The 27,096-nt window shown below is 46.1% G+C and overlaps 2 protein-coding genes and 1 long non-coding RNA gene across 13 annotated transcripts in view; 1 reads left to right on the top strand and 2 right to left on the bottom strand.

Annotated features, from left to right (window-relative positions):
* Nucleotides 1-27,096, bottom strand: part of LOC105668686 (uncharacterized) — a 181,078-nt gene that overhangs the window by 102,632 nt on the left and 51,350 nt on the right. The gene's annotated exons all lie outside the window — the stretch shown is intronic.
* LOC105668683 (uncharacterized) lies at nucleotides 481-12,319 on the bottom strand. The gene is made up of 2 exons (XM_067352645.1): nucleotides 11,201-12,319; nucleotides 481-1,311 (listed from the first exon to the last, which is right to left on the bottom strand). The coding sequence occupies exons 1-2, from the start codon at nucleotides 11,287-11,289 to the stop codon at nucleotides 600-602; spliced, it is 801 nt and encodes a 266-aa protein (XP_067208746.1). The 5' UTR covers nucleotides 11,290-12,319; the 3' UTR covers nucleotides 481-599.
* Nucleotides 15,119-25,920, top strand: LOC136999096 (uncharacterized). The gene is made up of 2 exons (XR_010889511.1): nucleotides 15,119-25,619; nucleotides 25,795-25,920. It is a non-coding gene; the product is annotated as an uncharacterized lncRNA (long non-coding RNA).

Raw genomic sequence — 27,096 nt, 5'->3', positions numbered from 1 at the left:
TCTGCTATTGAGATGTTTAATTAACTCCATTGTGATCCTCTTTCGGGCTGCGACACGCCGCAACGGCCCGATTATCGTCAGGCTTGGCCGAGGACAAGGGGTTCGCCGGTTGAATCTCGGAGATTTTTCTGGCGCGTTCAGTTAAATCCAATAGTACGCTCGGTTATCACGCGAAGCGCAAACAAGCCGTTGTTATAAAAAAAAAATTATTATAATAAAGAATTACGTGTCTCAAAGGGAGAAAAAATAAAAAATAGCGAGATGCTTCCTAACGATAACGCGATCTCGCAAACATTGCGAGAGCCGAATGAAAATTAAGAATAAGACTTCTGCTCTTTTTCTACTAATTAGTTCAATCGACTGCGCAAACATGCATTCTATAATATTATTCGTCTCGCGTGTTATCGCTAATCATCGTACAGTTAATTCAGAGAGATCAAAATTCTAGAAAACTAATTAAATAATATTTTGCGTCGTGAATTATTTTTGCAATGTTATTTATTTAGTGCGTGAATTGTTACAAGTTTTATCCTTCTCATAAATCTCGCAAGTTCTTCAAAGATATTTGGAGTAATCATATTCTTGAGGAAAGTAGGCTGCTAGTTGCGCGAAGCATGCGCGTTGCCAAACGAGCGATGAGGATTGTACTGATTCCATACGTGATGCTCCGTCCTTTTCTGCGCGCCGACCGGCACTTTGGGAACCAGGAAGTAACGGTGATCCTGATGGTGTACGGTTGGTCTGATCGGCTGGCTCTTGTAAATGTTCGATACGACTGGATACGTTTTGTGAACAGTTGACACCGGAGGCCGTTGGCTGTAAACGTTCCGCACGACGGGTTGGCTCTTGTAAATATTCAACGCTCCTGGCTGCGTCTCGAAGACGGCCGGCACTACTGCCGATTGCCGCTTGCGAGCGCTCTGTACAATGGGTTCCTTCTGATAAACAGTCGGGACGACGGACTTCTTCGTGTAGACATCCGGCACCGCGGGTAGCTTCTTGTAAACCGTCGCTACAGCTGGCTCCTTTCTCGCTATCGGCGCGACCGGCTCCTTCTCGTAAACAATCGGTGCAACTGGACCGCGAGCAACGGAAGAGCGGGCCAGTGTGTCGTCGCGAAAGACATTGGTGCCGAATTCCCACTTGACGCCGTTCTTGTAAGAGGATGGTAATCGAAGTATTTGCCCGGTGCCCAGCGCGATGAGAAAAATGAGCGAAACAGCGGTACGCTCCATTTCGCTCGAGACTTCACTCACTCGGCGTGGAACGCTGAGAAACGGCACGAACGACAGTTGGAAACTGCTTTGTGACCTGCGAACCGACGCAGGGTTTAAATAGCTCCGCGAGAGACGCGGCGAGCTCACAATTATTGTGGCCGGACCACTTTATTTTTTCAAATCATTTAAAAGGAAACAGAAACACGTGACCGGGGAATTGTCCGTCCTAATCGTTTTATTTAATTCACGTTGCAGACAACCCGTAGAAACAGAATAACACGTTTGCAGTGGCGTGGAATTAGCTGCACAATTTATATACCATTTAAGTTAAATATACACTTTTCCGAAAACATTTTTACACAATGTTGTCAGACTAGAAATTATAAAAAATCCAAAAGAACGTCAATCACTCATGACACTGATGATAATATAATAAAAATAATCGATACACATTTTTTTGGATTTGAGATTTTTAGCCGACAATATTGCACGCCAAAATGTCGCTCGTAAATAAATGCCGAATTTGCGAGGGACATCGATGAAAATGTCAGCAGATCGTGCAATCGAATCTCCGCGAAATATTTCGTCTGCATTTTTCGTAACAGCGCCACTGGGGGAGGGGAGGGGGGAGGGGTGGAGTAGTATATTGTAAATTTCGCAGGCGGTCTTGTCACGCTAACCTATTCGGCCGCGATCCAACAACGGCCAGCGGCCTGCCGGTTCGTATATTTTAAGAGTCGATGCTGGTAGACGTATTATTTCGTGCATTTCGAATGCACGACCGCGCTCTCTCCGTGCGGGCGCATCGAAAATCGGATACTGGTTTCCACCAGGCGGGTCGCGGGCGTCGTTTAGATACGAATGTCATTTTGTATTCGAAGACCGGAATGCACTTTCGGTCCTCGGTCATATTTATTTTCGAACCCGCTTTATCTTTATTCGCGTGTTTAGGTGCGTTAAACGGCCGCCGATATGCCCCGTACTCCGCATGAAAATTGCAAGACCAGAATATTGACAATGGCGTCTGATCGCAATGGCGAAGATACGAAAATATAAAGTTTTCGCTCGTAAAGTAAGCCTTGACTCGCAGCGCGTCGATTATCGGACGATAAAAGATGTTTACATCGTAATTTATTGCGGGAATAAACTTTTTTTTACATATTTGTTATCTGATTATTCTCATTGCACATAAATTCCGTGTGCAATATAATTTGATTAAAAGCAACTATTAAGTGAATAGCGAGAACGATGAAGAAACGACGTTCGCTTTCAATGCACAATTATTAATCAACTGTACACTGTGAATGGCAATTCCTACTCTGAAAAAGATATCTGTTTACACATAGTCTTAACGCGATTCTTATCACGATCTCGAGAAAAGATCGCGTTTTCCGTGAAGGTAAATTCAAGCTGCGCGACAATCATCTATTTATAATTTATACGGCGGCGCTCGAATTAGAAAAACCTCTTAACTTAAGCACTGTTGCGTGTCTGAATATGTAATTACGACGTGACGGAGTTATTAATTGCGCTGAGGCACCAGTGAGTAGGAGAGAGAGAGAGAGAGAGAAAGAGATTCAGGATCGAAGATAATGGCATAAGTTGTCGGATCTCACGTTTTTTTCTCCTTCAATGGTTGCGACTTATTCGCGGCGCTTATCAATGATAGATTTGATAAATGTCTATGCACGTGGCAAAGATAAAATATAGACATAAGTAATCGTGTGACTGTACAGTGGTTCGCCTCAAGTTACGAAAGCATATTTGCATCGAGCCGATACTTAAGAGAATACGTAAGGAACTGGAACTATTAATAGCATTCATTTCAGATAATGAATCATAGAGTATGAAATTTATTCGCCGGCCACTAAATAACACCGAAAATATGTTACGACTCATAACGAAGTTAAACGCTTCTCAAAACTTCTTTTTCCTCTCTCTTAATCGTTGCAACATCCATGTGGCCGCAATAATGCATTTGATAAATGTTTTTCCCCGAACGTAAAATATAAATGTAAGTAGTTTCATAAATAAGTGGTGCCTTTCGTGAAATTATGCAATATCTCTCGAAAACTTTATAATATGACTTTATGCTAAATAGTATTTTGCATTTATTTGCGAGAGACCTCAATCCTAGATATTTATTAATAGATCCTTGAAATCGTGTAAATTTATATTTCGAAAATTTAAAATAAAATAAAAATAAAATATAGCCGGACTGAAAATCGAGACTAAAAAATGCTTATTTTTAAAAACTGTTTTATCAATACCTTTTATTTCTGAAATATTAAATGACCAACTCAATTATAATGTGACAACGTAACATATCGTCGGTATTCTTGAAGAAACTACAATATATAAATTTTGTAATGAATTCTTACTGGCATGATAAATAATTTATACCTCAAGTGTATGCTCTGCACGAAAATGGTGTAATATATGTGACAATGTGAAATGAAATACAAAATATGTTATTTACATACTAGGTAGATATAATATATTGACGAAATGAGTAGCAGTATAAAAGCCAATTCATAATAAAAAAATCTACGTAAACAATAATATTCTGCAGATAAGCCAGTAGGGAGATTTGAGTTATTAATCATTATTATTTACTAGCTACTCGTTACTCACATTCAATTTTCGAACGATGCGCCATTACTCGCACGTCTGGCCTTCATTTATGCGTTCTCTCTCTCTCTCTCTCTCTCTCTCTCTCTCTCTCTCTCTCTCTCTCTCTTTCCTCCAGCAATATTGTTCCTAGTAACGTTCGCATATTGCGATACGTAGCGAGCGTAACTGTCGGTATTTTGCGATCGTTAAGCGTGTAAATGTATACGTTACGTATATAAGCCCCCCCTCCTTCGCTGCCCGACGTATATACGAAGCATCCAGCTGCCTCGTAAAAAGTCAAACGTATTACGCGTCCGCGCCGCGGCTCCGGCCACGTTGACATTTTGTGTATAAGCACGCAATATAATTAGCGGCCATAACCATAAATAAGATAATTTGCATGTATTTTGTATAATAAAGCTATTTTACGCCGAGGCACGAATCTCGTGCTTTATGGTCGCCAGTGCTGTGTGTGGAAAAAAATAGCCTCTTCCTCTCCCCCCGCGCGCGCTGATACCGCGCGCGCCGGCTGCGGTTTTGGCTGCGGCTGAGGTGGAATCGAGAACGCGGCTCCGCGTTTTCGGCTCGCCCCGCTGATCCCCGCCTTCGAGATTTATAAACTACGATTAGCTGGAAACAATTTCTTGCGCGCTTTTAAGGGTCGATTTCTTTTTACCCGTGAAATATGCCTGCCGACAACGTTTATTCAAGATGATAAATTATTATCAATTTTTTTCCGTGAAATGCTTTCGATTATTGTAACCGAAAAATATGTTGACTAATTTACAGAAGGCTATTTTTCAGATATTAAAAAAAAAACATTATTAATAAGTCGCAGTAGCTATTTTAAAAAAATCTCTAGAATGATTCAGGCAATTGATCTGTCAAGTGCTATAAAAGATGAAGCCGCTAGCCGAAAGAGATATTCATCCATTTGCCTTCGTGACGCGTCAACACGGCATAACGATAGATTTATGATATAACTGAGGTATAACTAGGATATAACATTAGCATAACGAATCTTTACCAAAGAAAAAAAAAGATGCCCAAGATGTCACCCATACAAATGGCTCCATTCGAAACGTCTTAGCGGCATCCGATCTCATCGTCGCGGCGATGCACAGCGAGACGCTTGGCTACGTGAGAATAACTGTAATGCATCGTACACAGCCGAGGATACATAAATTTTCGTTGAACGGCGGAGAGCTAGTACGCACGAATGTAGCTACGCCACTGCGGGACAAGAGAGCCGAGCATTCGAGCAGTCAGACTGGCTTCGGTGTGCGGCCAGGAACAGTTCCTCGCCTAGCATACAAATGAAGAGTATAAACATGTCGTCATTATCTGCCGGATTTATAACATGGATACACCCAAGCTTGACGCACAGGTGGCTGCGACAGTGGTTGCCATTTCGTACCCCGGCGCGCCCGCGCTTCGCGCCTCGACGCTACCGTTCGAGTGCCGCGACGTTTTAAAGCGAATTAATATTCCGATAATAGCAGCCATTATCTTTTAGACGAGATGCTGCCCCGTCAGATGCGAGCCGTAAGCGAAATCGTAAAAGATTGCCCGTCCGAGGATATCGTTGAATTCAAGGATAGATGAATATCGTACGTGTATATTGAAAATATAAGACGTGTGTAAGAATAAATGTTTATCGTGATTATATCGCGCGACTACCGATTGTAGAACTTAATGACACACTCGGCGGTGGCAAGTCGCCGGTAACTTTGTGCTAGTAGTTCTGTGCTTGCAATAATTTTATCACGGAATAAATGCTACGCCGAGAAAGTAAGTCTGCAAAATCTTAAGTCGCGCAGATTCCGCGGAATGAAAGAGGAATGCGCGAACGTGAGGAGAACGATATATAAAAACCATATTGATCGCACGGTGAAATGCCTGAAAACTGAAATGCATCCACGCTCAAGAGGGATATTGCGTAATTTGCAGTGCGGGCTCGCGGTGATAAAAAAAGTGGCACTTGATATTTGCAATTGAAATCGACAACATCGACAAAATGGAAGCCGCGGTAACTATTTGCCGGGGCTGTTGAAACGGAGAGCCCGGCGGGCGTGCAAAATTTTTAATGTAATTTACTTTCGCGCCATGACGTAAGCATCCTACTGGTATCGACATTTCCACGAGTGGGCGAAAGAGAAATTTGTGTGAGTGTCGAATGCAGTATTATATGGCCGTGGCAATTTACTGCGCGCCGTTACATACTATTTACCGCACAATTTACTACGCGCGTATACACGAGTACAATGTTACAAGAAGGCAACATATGTACGCCGTTATATTTTCTCGACTAATAATTTACACGCACCCGGCGGAAACTTGGTTTAAACACTTCTTTCGGCACATACGCTCTTGTCTCGCGCCTCTCGCGACTTTCCAAAGTAATTTATAGAAGCATTAATGAGTCGCGGGCTCGCGTGAGAAACAGCCTTGCGTCACGCTTTAACTCACGCTGAAATTTTAATCCTTTCACGGCGTCTTCCAATTACGGACGTATATCTTTCCTCTCCTTTTTTTTTTCTTTTTCGTAATACATAAACACGTAGCTCGAAAATCATTCGTTCTTCGATCCCGCGATACGACGTTAGGTACCGGGCGTAACACGAAATGCCGAGACACTGGCGCTCCTGCGCCTGACACACAAGGCAAAGCGGCAATTAGCCGAACGACGTCTCCATCAGCGCTCGGCTCGATACGTGTTGCTTCATTAGGAGATAATGAAGCGCTCGAGTTAATAATTTCCTGTAAAGATTCATAATTACGGCGCGATAGAGTGGGTGAAACGTGAGAGGTGGCAAAGTAATGATCTGAATGTTAATTGGAGCCGCAATAAATAAGTGCTTCGCCGCCGCCGCCGTCTCCGCTATCGGCGTCATCGAACAGCCGAGTCATATTCCGACCTGCCACGTATCGTTTTAACGTAGGAAAGGGCCTACCGTGTACGCGTGAGTCAGAATCCGTCAAGTTTCACATCGATGAATATTCCGCGCTCTTTAATAAAAATTGTTATAATAAAGGAAACGCGCGGGTGAAAACTCCAAATGCACAGCGAGAGCGTACGAAAGGTGAGATAAAATCAAAGAATATTACATATCCCGCGCGGACTCGTGATGAACGTTGAGCACACACATTAAGATCTCATAACCATTAACGCGGCCGTGGCCATTTTTATCGGTAGGAAAAAAAAAAAAAAAAAAAATTCAAAATAGGCTGAACCCCCCAACGTGACCGTTCGTCGCGCGCGTGTTTGCCGTGGCATTATGAAAAAAGACGGAGCGAAAAAAATGGGGGAAGGAAAATAAGAGTCAGCCTGCGGAAGCCTTCCTCCGCAGATTTTTCGTGACAAGATAAGCCACGTCCTGTTTACTCTGGACTGCCGTAGCGTACGAAGATGCTCGTTAAGCCTTTTAGTGCCGGCGTATCGCGCGAGCGCCCACAAAGTCGTATATCACCCGGAGGTACCTCGGGTTTGTACCGGTACCTTAACTCGCGCTGCTGCACGGAAACACTCGCATAGGAGACAACGAGTCTGCGTCTCGCCCGGGCACTGATAGATCTCCTACAACTCCCATTCCTCATCGACCGCGCTTCAAATATATTTCGCCCGCCCGTTTCGCGAATGTGAAAGAAGAAATCTTGCTGAACGTTTTACCAAATTGCACGCGCCATACATTCTCTTTCGGCGATCGCGAATGAGCGGTGACGATACCGCCATTAATTCATCCGTTGTGATATGCGCGTTTCTGAGAATCCGTCATGGCTTTTACGACGTGCCGCAATTTCGAATATCGCAGAATGTCACGCGGAATGAACTACGAGAAAGCCATAAATCCGCGCAAATGTATACCCCGTCTGGATAAATATGTATGACGCATCAAAAGGGGACGAGCACGGACGGCCCATTACGGATGGAGATTTCGCGATCAACGCTGTATTACGAGTCGTCATTAATGCGAGGGGAGAGCGCGCAAGATAGAGGGGAATTATACGGGCTCCGCACTTCTCGAACCGCAAGATCCAGGATCCGATATACCCGGCCGAGGTGAGGTACGAAGCAATAACTGGTCATGTCGCCCAGTAATTCAGTAGCCAATTAGTTAGACGGCGGCGGGAGAGTTGGCGAAGATGTCTATCTGGCTTCTCGTACGAGGCGGGTGCGCCATCGTGGCTGTTGCAGCTTCCTGCATGGCTTCGCCTACACACACGCGCCGCGCGTACGTACGAGCGCGTCGGCCGCGTGTGGAAATGCAACTTGGGTATAGGAACACATCGCGGTATACCCCGGTGAGAGACCCTCACGAGAGACACGCATGTACCTGTTGGATACCGATCCAACAGTGATCGTTGCTCCTTTCCAGCTGATCTATCGGCCATACACGTACGCAAATCTGTCGTTTCTTCGAACACGACCGAGCGCGCGGGGTGCTCGACGCGGCGTCCAATCGAATTATCAAAGTGATTTACAGCGATTTTGCAATTTCAACAGACTTTATAGATAGAAAATGGAATAAATTTTGCGGTAATCTTGACGAGTCTCTCCGCGTCTCTTCTTATTGCCAAGAGAGTCGTTTGGGAGGCAAATTGAGAAAGTGATTTTCCATCGCGCGTCGACTCCGAGGCTCTCCGCTACCGGGCACAATGCGACGTCGCGGCGCGCGAGGCGAGCGATAAGTTACTCGCCGGCGCGGATCGACTTGTCAGTGCCGCGCGGCAGTTTTCCCGAATTTAAGAACGTGGATTTCAATTAGCCGGCCGACTCTGGAGGCGGCCGGCACCCGATAAAATAACGAGGAGCCAGGGCCCTCACACGAACAGGTCCGAGAGACGTATAAACCCACACTTTCTTGGCTGCAGGTGAATTATGCTCTCCCCGAACCATAACTTACCCACACGGAGTTAATGCGTGCTTGTGCAATCCCGCCTGCCACGGTCCGGCCTACCTGGGCTAATGAGTAGGTGTTTGTTGGACATTCTGACACGTTTTACGACTCACCAGATTACTTCTCTCCCGCACCGATAGATAGAGCCAAACGGCCGCGGGCAGGCGGCAGCCGTTGGCTGTTGCTAGCACCGCGAACAAAGATTGGAATAGGACAGTTGATTTACTACGGACAGCCGGCGCGATTTCATTCGAGGGATACGCCTGGTATCGCCTCGTTCGTTACTCTCGCAGCCTCGTCGATCTTCCGTGCGATTTAACTCCGGCCAAGTCGCCCAACGGACCGACGAAAAAATATTCGTCCACGGTAGAAAGCTAGCACCGCGTTTTCAATCGGACTATTCGCATAGGAAAGGATATATTTTCGCCCATTGATACGTATTAGAAAAAATTATTGGCGTGTCGAATTGACGGCACGGTTATAAAAATCGATGTATTGGAGATCGAAGCGAGATAAAATCGACGCGTCGATTTTAAGAATTCACTTCGAAGCGAGGAAATTGGTCGTTCTTTAATTGAGAAAAAGTTTCTTCTGACATGGTCGATAATCGGAATAAGTGCCTCGGGCGGGCAGCAGCTACTAACTGTTACTGCCAACAGAAATCAGAATAGCGCAGTTGATTTATTACAGGCAAGCAACGCGCTTCCGTAGCGGAGGATACCGTCTCGCTCGTTACTCTTTGGTCCTCGTCGAATGGAATCGACTCGTCGATCTGCCGAAGGATTAAAAATTACGATTGATGCTGATTTACTGCCGCGTTACCTCGTACCTCCGCGACTCGCGATTCGCGAAAATCCCTCGTATATATCCCCTGCCCGACAATGCCGTCGCATTGATCTTCCTTTATGCGTGCTCCAATGCAACGGCTCGCGTACAGAGCGATGCATCTTATTTATCCGCGACGTATTTCGTCAGGTCACGAAATGTGCGGCTTCCACTAACTTTTCTGGCAACGTTACACGGAAATACACTCTCACAAGCGAATCAATTAGAGAAGCACCGTATTATTTTACAAAAAAAAAAAAAAAAAAAAGAGAGAGAATTGCAATTGTAAAAAATGCAACATTAAATAAAATGAAAATCCCCTTTACATCGATCGTCGTTGATCAATAATTTTGCGATAGTAAATTAAAAATTTTTTACGGCGGAATATCTCACGCGCGATTCTTTTCCGCGGACAACATTGTTTTGAGAAGCGGTCCGCAGAAACTAGATAGACGCGACAGATACCGTAATAAATTCGATGCTACATCAATTCACGCAAGATTGTAAACATCTCCGTTTCACAATCGCCTTTACGGCGCGATATCTGATTTTCGGAACTCATCTAAATAATTCTAAATAGACCCCTCGCCGCGTTCTTTTTAGTATTTCCTTCTTATCGAGATGCTTACGGCAGTTCGCCGAAGGAAGGTAGGAACGCGTTAACGTTGGATGCGCTATTTCGGTTCGCGCCGTATCCGCTCGTAAAAGTCGCCCAAGGCGTGGGCATCCATCCTAATTAACAACCATGGAACCAGGTACGGGACCATCTGATACCGCGCCAGGAGTATAATCCGCTCGTTACCAACACGAAGCCCACACGGACAAACACTCTTTACCACCATAAAGCGCTCTCTTCGGCTCCTCTTCGAGTTTCGACGCGATAGGCATGGCGCCTTCGAACAGTAATGGAAGAGAAGACGGAGATTCGACGCCCTTCATTCGAAACTCCGCTCTCTTTTCTTTTGCGCGAGATGTAAATGCATTCTACGAACGTATTGTAAAGTTGCAGCTGAGCAACTTCTATTACAGATCTTTTTTTTTTTTTTTTTCTTCTTTAAAGCGAGGTATAGAAACTTTTCACTATAATATCGCGATATTCAGACGACTTAATACAATTGTCGGTCTCTCAGCGTAAATATAAACCGTTGTACGGCACATTTGATGGTTGATCTCGGTAATAAACGCATGATTTAATGCAGGATGTAGCTTTTATACTTTTTTATGGCGCGATGTCTCGGTGATTTCATAATGCCATGCGCATTCTTATATATGTTCTCACATGTAGCGTCATTCGAATATGTAGAAAACACTGACATTATCGTGAACGGCTCTCTAGCGGTATAAGTTTCAAGTAATTATGCAGTACTTTTCTCACGTCCTGATGTTATCGCGTTCGTTACTGCCGCGAATTGCAGAACGAATGACTTTTAATACGTTACTGAATAGGCGATTCCACCAGGCAGCACGGGTGTAATCAGTGATACAAATATACATTTCCGAGCTCGCACACAGAGAGAAAGAGAGAGAGAGAGAGAGAGAGAAAGAGGCGAGCGCGAGCGAGGTGGTTAATGCCGACGCAACCTACGCAGCTAGGCTAACCACATTGTAATAAATTCTGTTGGCGTGCACTTTGCAATCTTGACTTACACGAGCGGTTCGATGGAAATGACGTGAAGCACAACGCTGCTAAGATCGTTTTTCTCGGCTCGATTTACCGCGCGCGTCACGATACGCATACCGCGCGGAATGACGCTGTAACTTCTCTTTCAACACGATCCGAGATATCTCTAATAAATGACAACTCTCGACCGCGGTTGCCGCGGCGAGTCCGATATGGTAGCGCGCGTACAAATTATGGCGCGTCAGTGGATGCAATTAATGGGCAGCCAAGACGTACGTCGATACATTTCTCCACTCCCGGCGTACAGATTTCTCGTTAACACTACTACGTAAACAGATTCCGCTATATTTTACTCAACTTAACGCGTGGAAACTAATGTAACGTCTGGAATAATGTAGCAGCGCTATGCAACTGTCCAATTGCTGCGAGCGCGTACACAACTCAAATGTTAATGGCTGAAAACAAAGTGGAAACGGCGCATCACGTCGATGGGCGCGATCCACTCGTCTTCTATAATAAATCACGCCGGTGCACCGTCTCGACGATCTCAACTCACTTGATCGAGCGTACCGAAATAAAGTGAAACACGACGTGCGCGCGCGCGCGCGCGCTCGCAGCTAAGGCGGTTATAAACAAAGATACAAACTGCCGAGGCTCGCGGGACCGCGGCTCCACGCATGGCTGCCGGCGATAGAAGCAGCCAGTTCCGCTTTATGATCCCATAAATATCTCAATAGGATCTTAAATTACCCCACCACCCGAAGAGTCTGCGACTCCCTCAACCGCTGGCTGCCGTTCCGCCGCTGCCGTTGGCTGCCGCTGGCTCTGGATATACATTTACCCGGCCGAGTTTTCGGTGGAGACGTTACTGTTATTTATGGGCTCGTTTATCAAGGTGGCACCCCTTTCCCCTATCGTTGCTTCGATGCAGACTATCCGCCACTGCGAAGCCAATCCCGAGATATATCGCTTCGATACCAATCCGGGTTCTCCCTCTCTGTCTATCTCTCTCGCTCTCTTTCTATCTTTTCTCCACCTTCCTCGTGATGCCATTCTCGAAAAAGAGAGAGAGAGAGAGAGAAAGAAAGACGAAGAAGTCCCGAGAAGGCAGCGAGCTTCGTCTTCCAGATCCCTTCTTTCAACTTTTCGCCTGGAGGCACACCCCAAAACTTCCTCCGGTGATAAATGCTCGTGAAGAATCGCACCCGCGCGATAGCGGCAATTAGTGGTGCCTCGTTTGTCTCCTTGTCTGCCCTCGAGGTTGATGAGCCTGCGGTTCCGGCTTGACGCTTCGGTTCCATTGCGAAACAATGAAACTGTCGATTTTAGGTCTGCGCGTTGCGAAATAACGGTGTCGAAAAATTGAGCGACGCGCCCGTCCAACACATTCGATCGTCGGAACGCATTGCATTCTCCTTCCGCATATTTACGACGCGACTACGATAGTAATATATTTGGACGTAAAAGTCGATACCACTGAAAATTAGTCGATGTAATAACGGCGATGGCCCGCGACATAAAGTACGCGCGATCGAGTTTCCGGAAAAAACATATACAAATTGGCCGAGTGAGGCGACGTCGTCTTGAAAATATCCAGGGAGCGAACATTCGGTCCTACAGCGCGCTACGGTGTGCCCGATCGTGTGCCATATCCGCATTAACCTTTCATAGTGTTCATGTAGCGCCGAAAAAGGATCGTAGTTTTAGGTTTCCTTGTCGGAAGACAAATAGCAGCAGTCGACAGGGAGCGCAGCCCACTTTGTCCCCGACAGCGTGGCGAATAAACGCCCGATCACTTTACGAGGTAGACGGGGGTAAGAGCGGAGAGCGGATAGCGCGAGAGAGAGAGACGGCAGACGGGACGAGGGAGCAGGAAGGCGAAACCCGCCCCTTCTCAATTCGTACGTAGCCACCTACACCCCCGAGGCCAACAATCCATTCTAACCCCGCCAACACGATCCGACCACCGATCCGAAGTCGGCGAACGGGTGGGGTGGGAGGACTTCGGGGATCTCTCTCGGCCCTCTCTCGACCAGGCAAAACCACGGCGTTGATGTGAAAGCTGATAATACCAAGTCTCACCACTCCACCTGATTAATTTCCGTTTCTTCCGCGACGCGATTTATGGTTATTAGCATTTCGCTAGTTTCGCGCTACCGAAATTTCACTGTCTACGAGAGATATCGAATCGTCGCGCGAGCGTGTTAAATGCGATAGAAATTCGTAAACAAAATCTGAAAGGAATGATGGAATAATTTTCGAAAAATTCTTTTTTTTTTTTTTTTTTTTTTTGGAGATATCAAACATCCTTGGAAACTCCAATCTCTCTTCTCTGTGTTTGCCGATGTCGTAATATTTAGTATTCGTTCAAAACAGCTGTGCGCCGGTAAACAGTGTTTTACACACGATAGCTTGAGCCGGGAATACAGAGTGCGCGCTTGCAAACGCGAAAAAAAATCAAGGTGGAACAGTGTATTCTCGGATAGCGACGATGACGAAGTCAGAACCGCCGGGGCTTTCAAAGCGCAGGTCCGTCTCTAACGTAAACTGTCCTACAGAGGAATAATGGAGCAGGACCGGGAGGGAAAAGAATCCTCGGCGCGGAGGCGAGCGTTGCCGGCGGCTGGCAGACAAAGATAAATAAACGAAGGAAACGGTGTTCGCGCACAAAGGGAAGCAATATCCCTGTCTTTAGCCTGGCGCGGGACTGCCGCTCGCCGCGGCTCGTAGAGCTCCGATGGACGGAGAGCTAATAGCGGCTGCGGTAAACAAGCCGCTCCCGCCGCGGAAACATCGCGCGCGGCTTCTCGCAGACTTTCCTCTTAATCCGCACCGACCCCGCCCTGCTTCTGCCTTCTTCGCGGCATTTCCGCCATCGTACTCTATCTTCCGCTTGCTCCCATTCAAGCCTTCCAGCGCTCGTCCAGCGGTTCGCCTGTACCCTCGCCGCAATTCAACCCGTCTCTCTGCTTCCACGACCATTTCCGTTTTCCTACCACCTTCTCGCGCCTCCGTCCGTTTTCTCTCGCTTCGGGGCACGTTCAGTTTACGTTTCTCGAGCTTCTTCTGCCGCGACGAAACGGCGCGTTTCGCCCGATGGTTTACAGCTCGCCGCGCCCGTGCCGGAAACTTATCTCGATCCGCTCGAGTCTAAAACACGCGCGCGCGCGCGCGCGCGCTCTAGACGAACACGAACTTGACATATATATATCATCGCACTTGTATTATCGCACGTTATTTATTTTGCTTCTTGCTATTCGTAACTGTCGGTGACGTTAATAAACGATAAATAAAGTGTCGCATTCGCGTAAACATTCTGTCATTAATAACGAAGCCTCTAGAAGAGCTTAATGTTTTATAATTTTACACGCCTAGTTAAGTATGTATCGAAGCGAGCTTGCCGAGAGGCGCACCGTGAAGCATAACAAGATGATATAAAGGCACAGTAAAACATGTCTTTGTAGAATTATGCACACTCATTAGCGCGTAATAAATATGCTAACACGTTTTATATTATCTGACGCTAGTCATTTTTCTTCGTTCAACGCTTAATATATGCGGACTTATTATCGATGCCCGCTGCTATGCGATAGAATAGCCGTCGTGCGTTGAGAATGTTGCGAAATCATACGACCGCCTAACAATGGGCGAGCATTTTCAGCGAAAAGGCGTTTCTAAAGCTAGAATAGTGAATATAAATGTTGATAGTGACGTCGATAGTGACCTACATATTCCACCACGCGCTAATCCAGATGCTTGGCGCCGGAGAAACGTACGAGTTTCCCACAATCTCGCGACGCTATTAAGAGATTTAGTTTTCGCGAGCGAGTAACTCGCTTTTCCTCGACACTTTATCGAGCGAGAGCTTTCGTATTTTAAAAAAGTATCGAGCTTTTATCCCTTGTGTAATCAAACACGAGTGCGAAAACGGAGGAAAGCAATCTCTCAAGAAAGTCTGAAAGTCTACGCCACGTCCGAGTATTCAGACATTATCGTGATTGAGCGTGCCAACGGTAGGGTTCGCCGGGTTGGAGGGCGAGAACTGAGTGATTTAGTGGGGTGGCTACTCGACGACTGACCGAGATAACCTGCCTGTCCGCGGAACAACCCCATTTGTCCAATGTCTTCCGCTACAAAACTGCTCGGCTGCCCTCGGCGCCCGCGTCCTTTTGAATAATGACGGCGCTTTGTCAACCAACATTCTGCCGATAATATTGGATGTGTTACGCGCGTACGAAAGAGGCGCGCGCTAGGTAAATTTTACATTTTTGCGACGTGTTATCGCGCTAAATGACGGCGAGGAAGAATGAAGCGGAAATTCTTTTGCAAGATGAATGGAACATAAATTATTTGCAAATCGCAAATTTAAAATTCTGATTGCGCGATAGCGAGTAGTGCTGCTGTCATCCGAGGCGTTGCATCATTAATATTTTTGCATGTCGGTGCTACTTCTCAGTAGTGTACAAAATATTTTTAAATAAACTATGCGTCGCGTTATGCGGCCCGCAACACTCTGCCGCGTGCAAATAGAATTCTGGACTGAATCCATTTACGTCGATCGACTTGACGCCGCTGCGTCTTTATTCCATTCTTTACGCCACCTGCGGTATCAATGACACCGGCTCTTCCATAAGATTCCGGTTACATAGCCCGTCTTGATCCTTCTTACGCTGCAGAAAAGAAGCGTTTCTGTCCTTTTTCTTTGTTTCCTCTTCAATAGATTTATTGCTATTGACTCATATCTTTTCAGTCGAACAAATATGTTATACTGTCAATATGTCGTAATAAAAATGTAGACGAATATGAATCGAATAAAAAAAAATAGCAATAAAACATAATTCGCCGCTTCACTGATTAACTTATATTTCATATACACATGTATCGAATATGTTTTCTTTCAATATTATTGTACATTATCAGTTTCATTTCGCTTAAGTAATGTTTGTTTGACAAAGGATGAAAAAAATATTCTTTTGTATTTTAATACGAATTTTTTTCTATTGAAAAAGCTCATAATTGTAACGAGTCACTAAATTGAAATTACGTGCATTGCAGAAGCGCAATAAAAAATATAAAATTATTATTTTCCCTTTTTTTTCGGGTTTGAGCAAGCATTAAATTTTGATTAAATTCAAAGCGTAAGGCGTTCCGCGACAAAGTGCGGATAGTATTGCGTTCAGAGTGTGTTCAAAGGCCGAGGAACGAAATCCAGGACCCAGATGAGAAGAGATCCCGGCTGCGGGAGAAGAAGCAAAATGGACCGAAAGAAAAAGATTGAAGAAGAGAGGTAAGGCAGGGAGAGCGAAAAGGATTCTTAAAGATAGAACGAGACGGAGAGGCCAAAGCCGAGCCGGACGAGCGAGGTGGGCCGTGAATTTATATCCCGGTCAGCCACTTGGAGCCATCAGCGGCTCGTTTGAAGTTCCACCTTGGCCGAGCAGACGTTATAAAGACAAACTATGCCTACGGCACCGTCATGCCCCACCACTTTATACCATAATTCTTCAAGCCGATCCACGAAACGGCCACTCGATCTCGACCGACGAGAGGAAGAGACATACTGCGCTCTCCCCGTCCCCTCTCTCTCTCTCTCTCTCTTTCTCTCGCCGTACGAGACTCGTCTACTCGTACACGCCAATCCGCGGCATCGGTCCCTCTCTGTCCCTCTTATCGGACAGTCTTCAGCTCGCTTCCTTTACGGTTAGTGCCCGAGGGTAATAAAGATGGTTCTGCTTATGTACAACCGGCAACCGGAGGCGGAGCCAGGCTGCCCTCTGTGGGCAGGACTAACGCAAATGACTCTTCCATGCAAGATGGCGTAGGCATACACCGCGGCGGTGGTGTGGTGCCCGCGAGGTGCTTTTATATTTAGCATGCGACGTGCAGGAAGAGAGAGTGAGAGAAACCGAGCGCGCGCTGAATGCACCGCGTGCAGGCAGTCGACCGCCCGGCGTCAAGCGTCGATCGCTTGGCCTACGCATCGACCATGTCCGCGATCTTGACGGCCGCTCGAAATGTCCCTTCCGCTTACCAGCCACGTTATTTCGACGAGTGACGGCTTGTGACACGCTCGGTTTACGGTGCCACGTGCGGCTCCTTTCCGGAAGCGAGCCGTGGTATACGAATAAATGGGGATGGTGGTGCCGCGATATGACGAACATTACGACAAATCTCGATTGTGGCGGACCAGATAGACCAGTGAACATCGTGTTATTAATATCCCTTCTATTTCAAGTTATTGCCAACAATAACGATAGCTCTCCGCAGTGATATATATTCATAGATTCATCATCCGTTTCCCCCAGTCGGAAATCCACTACCATCGCGTTTGATGATCCGATCGAATTAGCGCGATTCAATGATACATCGTCGCGGCGATGATGAAAGCTCATTAATGTAATTACCAGTTGAGCCAGTATCTCGCATATCAGCACGCATATCAGATCGTATGTAAAGTACGTCTACTGACACACACAACTTTGTATCTCGTAACCCTTGCGTCATTCTCGTGAAACATCGAGACGAATGTCGAATGTACAAGATTCGGCTGATTTCAGCGACTTACGTTGCTACGCGGCTCGTCTGAATTATGGATAACAGCTGTAGACTTCCCCCCCGTCCCTCCCACCGACCCTCTTTGCCGCCGTAGAATCGGCGTTACGAGCCAAACGTTCTTCGGAAGATGCAAATTGCCGAAAAATCTCGAGACGGATTTATGAGATTCATCTGCATAGTTGTTCGATAAACAAGTGCAGATGGAGCGTAAGATTCTCGTTATACATTTTGCCAAATAACGCAATTTTAGTGAGATTTATTACACCAGCAGGATCGGCAATATTTCTCACTCGTGGACGTGAATCGCCTTGGCGAAAATATATTTTTGGCATAATAAATATTTGCGGCAAATTTATTCATGCGTTTTGTATAATTTTTCGACATTTGGATAGAAAATTGAAGGAAAGAAATATTTCCGATTCCAATCAGCGTCATCGTTATCCTTCACTTTATAGCCATCGTCGAATCTTAATTAATTGATAATTTAATTGAACTATCGCGTTCTCTCTTTAAATCAACAACGCTTGGCTAGGTCTCATCTTTTAGTCATCCAGTGAACCGAGCAGACCAGGCACACCACCGGCGAGCTTTACGAGACGCACGACCGCGGAGAGATGAGTGTCTCTTAACGTCATTAGCGGTTAGAACCTTTTTCCAGCACCTCCTTCTCAAAGCCCTTGAACGCTTTGATCGACGCGGCGTTCTTTCCACCGACGAGAAATCGCGACGAGTGATTCGAGACACGCTTGTCTCGCACTCGGAATGCGGGTTCCTGGCTCGTTCGACTATCGGACAGCAGTCAGAAAAAGCCAATAGCCGTTTCCCAGTGGCGTAGACCGTCTTTGGTATCTTCCGGAGACGAGGGCGATCGACGCGTTTACAGACACGTGTATTGCAATTCTTTCGCGGACATTTCGCAATTAAATATTTTCGATTGTTGCCGAGCGCGGTACGTCGACGGTTAAGCGGTGTAAAATACTCGCTAAACAAAATTATTGATCGCACGACTTTAAATTACATTAATGCACTTTCGCAGGGCGAACATTCGTTAGAATTGCGATGACGCGGTTCACGTGAGCAAATTATTAGCGTCTCGAACAGGTTCCCGACGGCTACATCCCAACTGCGAGGTCCAGATGTTCCGGTAGATAAAACGGCCTGGCATCGGATCGGCGGACGGGAAACAATCGCTCGATTGCCGGCCGTCGACGTCGGCGAAACAGAGATTTCGAGAGATATTCCATAAATGTAAGATGTTCGAATGACTCGAATCGGCGGCCTCTGGTGGTGGGGGGGTGGCCGCAAGGGGGGACAGAAGGAGAGAAGAAGATACGTCGGGCACGTAGCGCGCGGACCATCAATCCTCCCGAGACGTAGACGAACAGCCGTGGGCCACGGCAAAGCGAACCGACATCAGTCCTCCTCCTCTTCGTCGTCGTCGTCGTCGTCGTCGTCGTCGTCGTCGTCGTCGTCATCGTCGTCGTCGTCGTCGTCGTCGTCGTCGTCTTCTGCAATGCGAAAAGACGAAGCGCGCTCGGAAGCCGAGAACGCGTAGACGCGCCGGTAGAAGCCACTACTTAGCAACCGGGCATATGTCTTAAACCGAGCCTGGTCCCCCCTCGACGCCGCCCTGTAACTCCGCCGGATCTCTCTCGCAGCCCCTCGAACTCCCCGCGAGAATATCAAAGGACCGCGCGTCTCCTTTGGAATTCTCTAGTTGTTAACATTTAACAGTGATGCCTCCCATGCAATTTTTGTCGCGCATGCCCATCGAGTTTTCTCCGCCGCGACAGGGCATCTCCTCTTCCCTTTCTCTTCTCGCGATTCTTAATGAAACGATTTAAATTAAGGCTGACGGCGCACGGAATTTTTTACGACGGTACTTTCAACGGACGGGAGACGGCTGCGTGTTGTCACTCGGACATAAAATCCGGACATAAATCCGTCAGACTTCAAATCAATAAATTCTATCGTTCAACTTATGGTATTTTAATTAAATACTTATATCCCTGAATTAATCGCCTTCGAGGAAATTTCCAATGCTAATTATTTCCATTTAAATATTTTATGTGCACGGAGAAATTGTTATGTGAAAAATTACTACGTGTGAAGGAATTATAAATTCATGCCGAGTCATAATAATTTTTTATACAAAAATTTCCTCCGTGTAAAAGTATTCATTTCCTTTTATTGGAAAACGCTCGATGTGTTACAAACAAATATGTTGCGTAATAATATTGAAATATAATAACATTATAATATAATGTAAATTATTATTTGCATAAATCAAACGCAATGCTCTCGAAATTTCGGCTAATAATTTTAAGTCGAGCAAAATTATCATTTACATCTCGCATAAAATTTTGCACAAATGTCCAAACGTACATATCGCGAATATTCTCTTACTACCCTTTATACTGCAACTAGGTGCGAGCGGCGCCTTCAAGCACGCGCTGTACGTTTTATCGTACGTTTCTAGACGGCTACCTAGCTATTCTTAGTTTCCGCCGAGCGCATTGTATCAACGTTACACCCGGAGCCTGGAGTCCGCGACGCAAGGACGAGAGAAGGGTGACGGGGAGACCGGCGCGGCGTATAGGAAGACCGGGGACAGTTTTATAGAGACGAATTCTCGTCGTAAAGACGTCAGGACCACCTCCGCAACTCCCGCCTGTCTTCGCGAGAACGTTACGAGTACCGGAGGATTCACAAGTTACCCCCCGTTACCTTTCCTCCTTCGTCCGTCGTCTTACCATCGGAGACACACGAGTCTCTCTTGGTCCTGGTCGCCCGGAGTCGCCGGACGAAACGGTTCGTAATTTCGACCGCGCTAAATCTCAGACGCCGGACGACGACCGATCCCCGCGGCTGTGACGAGTGTTTTGTACACGAACGAGAAATTGCGTCATTACTTCTTTCTTTCACCCTCCCCCCCTCTTTCTCTCTTCTCCCCAGATTTCCCCGAGAATCAGAAATATCTCGGCGCGCTATCGGGATATCTTCGCGCGCGAAAAATGTCCGTAAATCCTGCCGCATTTCCGCCCTTTCTGACACGGCCCCACCTACTTACTTCGTCGTGCCTACCTCGGCGCCCTCCCTTCCCGTGCCGTATAATAGAGAGCGCCTGTGGAACTCCCGATGTTGCGTCTGACAAGCTTTTTCTGGTACAATAAAAGTCAGAAAGGGGCAATCTATTACCTTCTCCCTACAACCTATTCCAGAAGCGGAGAGAGAGAGAGAGAGAGAGAGGGCCCGGCTGCACCTCGACGTTTCGAGCCGGTCGGCGCCCTTTGATCCGCTCGTGCTACTCCAATCCGGCTACTGGAATTTTCTATCCGCTACTCAGACCGCCGATGCTTATATCGCCGCGGCTCTCCTCGTCTCGTTAATTTATATACGTATGTACACACAACGGTTGAACTCTTCATCTTCCGCCCGTCGTGCTCTTCCTTTCTTTCGCTGCACTCCGCGGAGCCGGCGGGAGTGTAAGCAACATCCGTACGTGTGGTACGTCAGGCTCTTTTGTTGCCAACGCTGAAGGGAAACAAGCGGACCTACGTGCGTACGTGCCGCAGTTGCCTAATGGTTTCATTACGCCTTATTGCGCGGACTGGGGTTTTTTTTTTTACATCTCGAAAATCGGGTTAATATTTCACTCTGCGAGAGCACTGCATGTAGATTAAATGCGTAATTTCTCGACTCTAATCGTTTCAATATATTAATGTTCGCGAAACCCCACAGTTCTTTGTATTTCGGCGAATTTAAAAGATTTGCAGACGACGATCGTATCGTTAATTGACGAATATCGATCAACGGATGCGGATATCAGGCAGATAAAGCTGCCGATATTTACGTTGATAAATTAATTGAAGTGAATAAATTAAGTGTATAATGATTAATATTTAATAAAGATATAAATTTCGATTCGAGATATCTCATATCGAATGAACACTCGGCGGAAATGCCGATATTTTCAAAATAAACATCGCCTCCAGATATCAATCAAATTCGAATATCGATATCTGTCTGGTGTTTCAATACTCTACACACTTTCTATACGGGCCCATTTTTCTCGTGTTCTAACTACGCTCCTAATACGCGCTGCAACGAGGAAGAGAGGCACTGCTAAACCCAAAAGAATCCGACGCGCTCGGCAAAACGAGGTCGTAGATCTCGCGGCGCCGTTAGATGTGACACGTTCGACTCTCCCGCCTTCCCTCGCTAACCCTTTCTTCTTCTCCTATCGAGCCTGGCCGCTGCCGACTTGGCGGCTTCGATACCCGTCCGTCACGAGCCGTCATTAAGCTCCAACCAGATTCCTATCTGAACGGACAGCTGAGCCTCGATCTGGACGGCGGGAAGAGCGTCGGCTTCTGCAGGCCGCGAGCATTAAAGCTACCGACGGCAAGACCAGGGTCAAGGCTTCGACAACCCCTCAGCCGTCCGTCAGCTACCTATCGATCAGCATCGTCTGCGCTGCTTCAGACTATTCTGACGGTTACGGAAAGGGCAATTTTACATTTTAATGATAAGATTCAATAATAATGCGTTAATCAATATACTTCCTCGCCATTATCTCTGCGTAATGTGTGTTTTTAATTAATTATTTGACAAATAACATTCATTGCACTCTTCATTTATCTCACGCTCAACTCTCGTCTTTAATTACCAAAATGATTTTGTCGTGAAGATTATATTTCTTTTATACGAGTTTGCTATATTAAATAATAATAATTTTATTATAAAAAATTGTTTACAAAATTATGAAAAATTGTTTAATAAAATATCATAGAAAAAAAAAAAAAAAAAAACACGTCTGAGAATTCGGATAATGTGCGCTTTTAAACGAAACTCAGTGCGCGATTATTACACGTAGATAACTTCTTCAATGCACCGTAAAATTTTATCATGATGGATCATTTTTCGTGACAGATATTTACCTAGAGTTTTTCTGAGAGAATGGCCAAAAAAACGTTCATCGTAGATAAGGGAGCGGTGTTTCGAGGAAATGCTCATTGTGCAATTTCACTGCTTCGGCTGAGGAGATAAACGCGAGTCCATTTTGACGTGTCAGCTAATCTCGCCGTGACATATCACGGTACCTCGATCGATCACCAGACCATTACATTGTCTGATTCGCCGCCACCGCCGCCGCCGCCGCCGCGATAAATTATTACTACCGATAAATCGGTAAAGAGTAACGCCACCGGCGGATAGTAACAGGTCCACAGACACGAGTGACTCGCGCAGATAACTCGCAACACGTTGCCCTCTCGACAAGGTGTCAGAGTTAATGCCGGTTTCCCTTACTGATTCAGCAGTCGGTTCGCCACGCTAATTTGCACTCCGAACCTCGCTCTACTCTCGCGGGATCTTCCCAATCTGGGAATTAGCTATTGACGCTGCGATACATTGCCGTACAGAGACGCGCGGGAGAGGATTAAAATGTTAAATCAAAAGAGAACGTCTTTCACTCCGCATTATCGATAAATCCACAATATTTAAGAAGCATAATCAATTAAATAATTTTTAATTTGGAGCGATTTTACTCGAATCTTTTGTTGCCCGTGTTACAGCATCTGTATACGACGCTCGTTGAACAAAGACTTATCTGAGAACGAGCCGTGCTCTACTAATTTTGTTCGCGTCATTCTGCGATTGAATTGTCTGAGACAAACGCGAACCCGACATGATGGGAAAGGCGAGATGGGCGGGAAGCGACAGACGCTGTCAAGCTGGAACTAAAACGGAGTTTTCGGAGCCGGTTACGATCGGCACGGTAGTCTGAAATGGCCTGCTAATGACAAGGCGTTAATTTAGCCGCGCGAGGAGGAAATATCTGCGGCGCAGCCATGGCCGTCTCGTCGGTCGTTGTCGAGCATTATGGAGGCCTATGCATCAGCGTGATAAACGATGCTCCGCGACGCGGCGCGGTAGGATGAACCGCAGTAAATGAAAAGAGTCTGGAAAGGGTATAAAGATCGGAGAGGGTAGCGAGCATCACGTGTGCATCAAACCGATCCTCGCGATGGATGCTAAAAAGCTCTCGTTTACTTTCGTACCTGCGCGCTCGTTTTTCATCGTCGTTTTATTCGTATAATATAAATAATCACGACAGATTCTGAAAATATAAAATATTTATTTATCTACTAACAAAAAAAAAAAAAAAAAAATCGCAATTGAAATAGAAATTTATTTACGGTGCTGTTACGAGAGATATCAGTACTCTTTCGTAAATATGTGTATAATGTCTTATATATAACTTTTGTATTTAATCGTGGATAAAATCTTATCTGTAGAGTGGGAATTCTAGAACAGAGTTTATAATACTGTTTTATATAACGATTTGATTGATTTATATCGTTGTTTTTTTTCCATCAATCTCTCTTATAGTAAATAACTGTCAAGAACTTGTCACGAGAGATTTCAAAAATTAGATGTTGGATATATATTTTATATCAAGTTTGATCAAACTCGATAGAGAGTAATACATGCTAAAGAAAATAAAGCCAGACATTCGCGCTTAACGTTCGATTAAATGGATCGATAAGGTTTAGTAAGATGTTAAAGCGATAAGTAAAATTATATTAGCGAGTCTGGAATAACACTCTGCAATTATTCCAGGTGCTGAAACAACACATCTCGGCGTGAAACGAGAAAGACTGTTATCTATTAAGATATCTATCTTTGACACTTTCTCGCTTACATTTCCTTTTTGTAATTTATCTGGAGAATTATCGTTGCTTTCGAAATAAGTTGACTTATCATTGCGATTAATAAATTCTCCCGAGATTCGAGAGTTATGAAATAGATAACAATCTATCTTGTGCTTAAATTCGCCACATTGCATCATCAAATACTTTGTCAATTTCTAATTTACAACAATGCGGAGTGAAGTTGTCTAATAACGAGCAGTCCCTAACCTTTTCGATTTCTCGAATCGCATCGGATCGGGGAGTGTCTTCTGCAGAATTCCGCGAGCCATTGACGTCACACTGCAATCCCATTTATTTCTTCTCTTTCGTAAGGAATTAAGCGAGTGAGATTCCCGTGATAATAACAACGAGCGCACTTATGCGTACGCGGAATTGCAAAATGGCGAGCGTACACGGGCAGTAAATCAAGATACGAAGCTCATCGGGTAGCCGTATATTGCGACAGTTATACGAGCCATCCATCATCATTTAGAGGCGGCATCTATCAGCGTCACCACTCGCGGAGAGCGATAATGACGATTCAACGGCTTAGCGGCTCGCTTTGACCCGCGGCAGCCTCTACAATCGTTAATTTACAGGCCTTTCCTCCGCCACGACGGTATCTCTCGCGTGTACTCTTCCGATAAAGTCGACTGGCTACGTCGTGGTAATCGTTGCTGTCAGTGGTTCTTTCCATGCAAACCTCCTCAAAAGCGAGCTCCTCTCGATAATGACTTTGTACCTCGGGCAACAGCCCATCATCGCGCACGCAACGCGCCGTCACGTTGCGTGCGTCACGTTTCGGGCTTTTCACATGTGTGTTGTGTTGCGGTACGACTGTATCACACGTCGGGCGTGCACCGGCTCCGATAATTCCAGGTCACCGGGCGGAAGGGCGAGGGCACAAAAAGAGCAATTACGTCGGAGACGTTGCTGCGCGGGTATCAGTCATATTTTCTTCCCCGGGATCTCCTTCGCCGGTGGAAGTCTACGGTACGTTAGAAGCTTGTTCCATCGAGCAATCGTCGGCGGCAGCGCCGTGGAGAGAGGAGGAACGAAGAATGGGGCGGACCGGGGCTGAGCTTTGTGCGCTGATAGATGTGTCAAATCCGGGTCGTATTGTGCCCGCGGAGATAAATGGAGCCCGGGTGAAGAAGCAAAACACGTGCCTTTGTTGCCGATCTACTCATCGAAGGTAATTTGGAGCGCTTCTCCTTGACGATATCCGTAACGATGCGGTAGTCGCGGTAGTACGTATTTCGTACGCCTTGATTTAACGGCGATACTAGTGAGTAACGAGCTATCCATCACCGCGACAAACATTTTGCATTTCGAATCGACAATCGATTTATATATTTCCCACTTTGCAGGTTTAACGAGAGATGCCAATGTAATCTTACAGACGTATTAAATTTCAGTGAATGTGAAATTGAAAATGTGCGAGCGTATTGATTAAAGCCTATTTTGCACATCAATTAAAGAATTTTCATTCGCCACGCAATGTTTTGATGACTTCCTTTCTTTCCTCTCGGATATAAAAAAAGTATTTGTGGTAAATTGCGAAAAATATATCTCTCTAATAGTTATTTCACCTAAAATAAATACACCAGAGATTTCTTTGCTATTCGACAACATTGTTTTCACTTGTGCAGGTCTGTGTGTGAAGTTGGCATCCCGGAATGCGAATTTTTGTAAAATTGCGGCATTTTGATTGTCCACAATTCGATCATACATAATTTTTTTCTTTACTTTGCAGCAAAATTATGTACAAACAAAAAAATTGGATAAAATTTTGTCCCTTCCAAATACATTTTTTCCCTAATTTTTTGTTTGTGTATAACTTTTCTGTGCAAGACGGATAAAAAAATGATATATGAACAAATATGGTAAAACTTGGACAATCGAATGCCGCACAAGTTTTATAAAAACTCGCTTTTCGGGGGTGCCAGCTTCACCAGACTCACTTCTGACAAATTGCGCCGAGTGTCTACCCCCCGAGTCCGCATGCCGTTCATTCGAGGCGCACATAACTCAGACCACTCGTGGTCGCTCTATGATTAGCCCGCCTCCCGCGGAAACGTTCGGCAAAGGACCGAAAAAAAAGGAACGATGCGGCCGGTAGTTGCACGTCATTCGAGAAAGACGCATCGCTGTCCTCGCGGCGATGTGGAAGGGCCCAGAAAGGAAGGAGAGAAAGAGAACGAAACGGGCAATGGCACACTCCGCCACCCTGGCGACACGGCTGGGTGCGGAGCTGAAAGCGAGAATTCTCCCGCGGCGCGTAGCCGCGGCACCCGCTCCGCATAAATCATCCCGCTTCTGCCTGGAACAGGGAGGCGAAAATAGATGGAGGCCCCCGCTCTTTCTCGCTCCGTCTCCCTCGGAGCTTCACAGGCGAAGAGAGCACCCCGCGCGCACTTGGCCCGAAGATCCCATGGATACACGCGAGAGTCAGCCGCTTCTTCCTCCGCCGCGTGCGACTCTCCTACCCCTTCGAATAAAGACCTCCCACATATTTTCGTGTCCTCTCAGCCCCAGGTATCGGACCGTAAACGACGGGTGGCTCTGCGGCAGCTCGCGACGATTGCCACACGCAAGCGCGAGCGCTCTGCGAAAAAAGAAGGTGTTCATTTGTAACGAAAGCAGAGCATCCTCCGATCTGCGAACTGCGC

This window comes from Linepithema humile, chromosome 3 (assembly GCF_040581485.1).
Source record: "Linepithema humile isolate Giens D197 chromosome 3, Lhum_UNIL_v1.0, whole genome shotgun sequence".
NCBI classification, from domain to species: Eukaryota; Metazoa; Arthropoda; class Insecta; order Hymenoptera; family Formicidae; genus Linepithema; species Linepithema humile.
The sequence above is the reverse complement of the archived record's forward strand: the minus strand, read 5'-3'. Positions and strand labels throughout refer to the sequence as shown.

Coding starts and splice junctions, on each gene's coding strand:
- LOC105668683 (XM_067352645.1), bottom strand. CDS start 11,289: ATGCGTATCGTGACGCGCGCGGTAAATCGAGCCGAGAAAAACGATCTT. Junction 1,312..11,200: donor ATTTCCATCGAACCGCTCGT/GTAAGTCAAGAT, acceptor GTCGGTTCGCAG/GTCACAAAGCAGTTTCCAAC.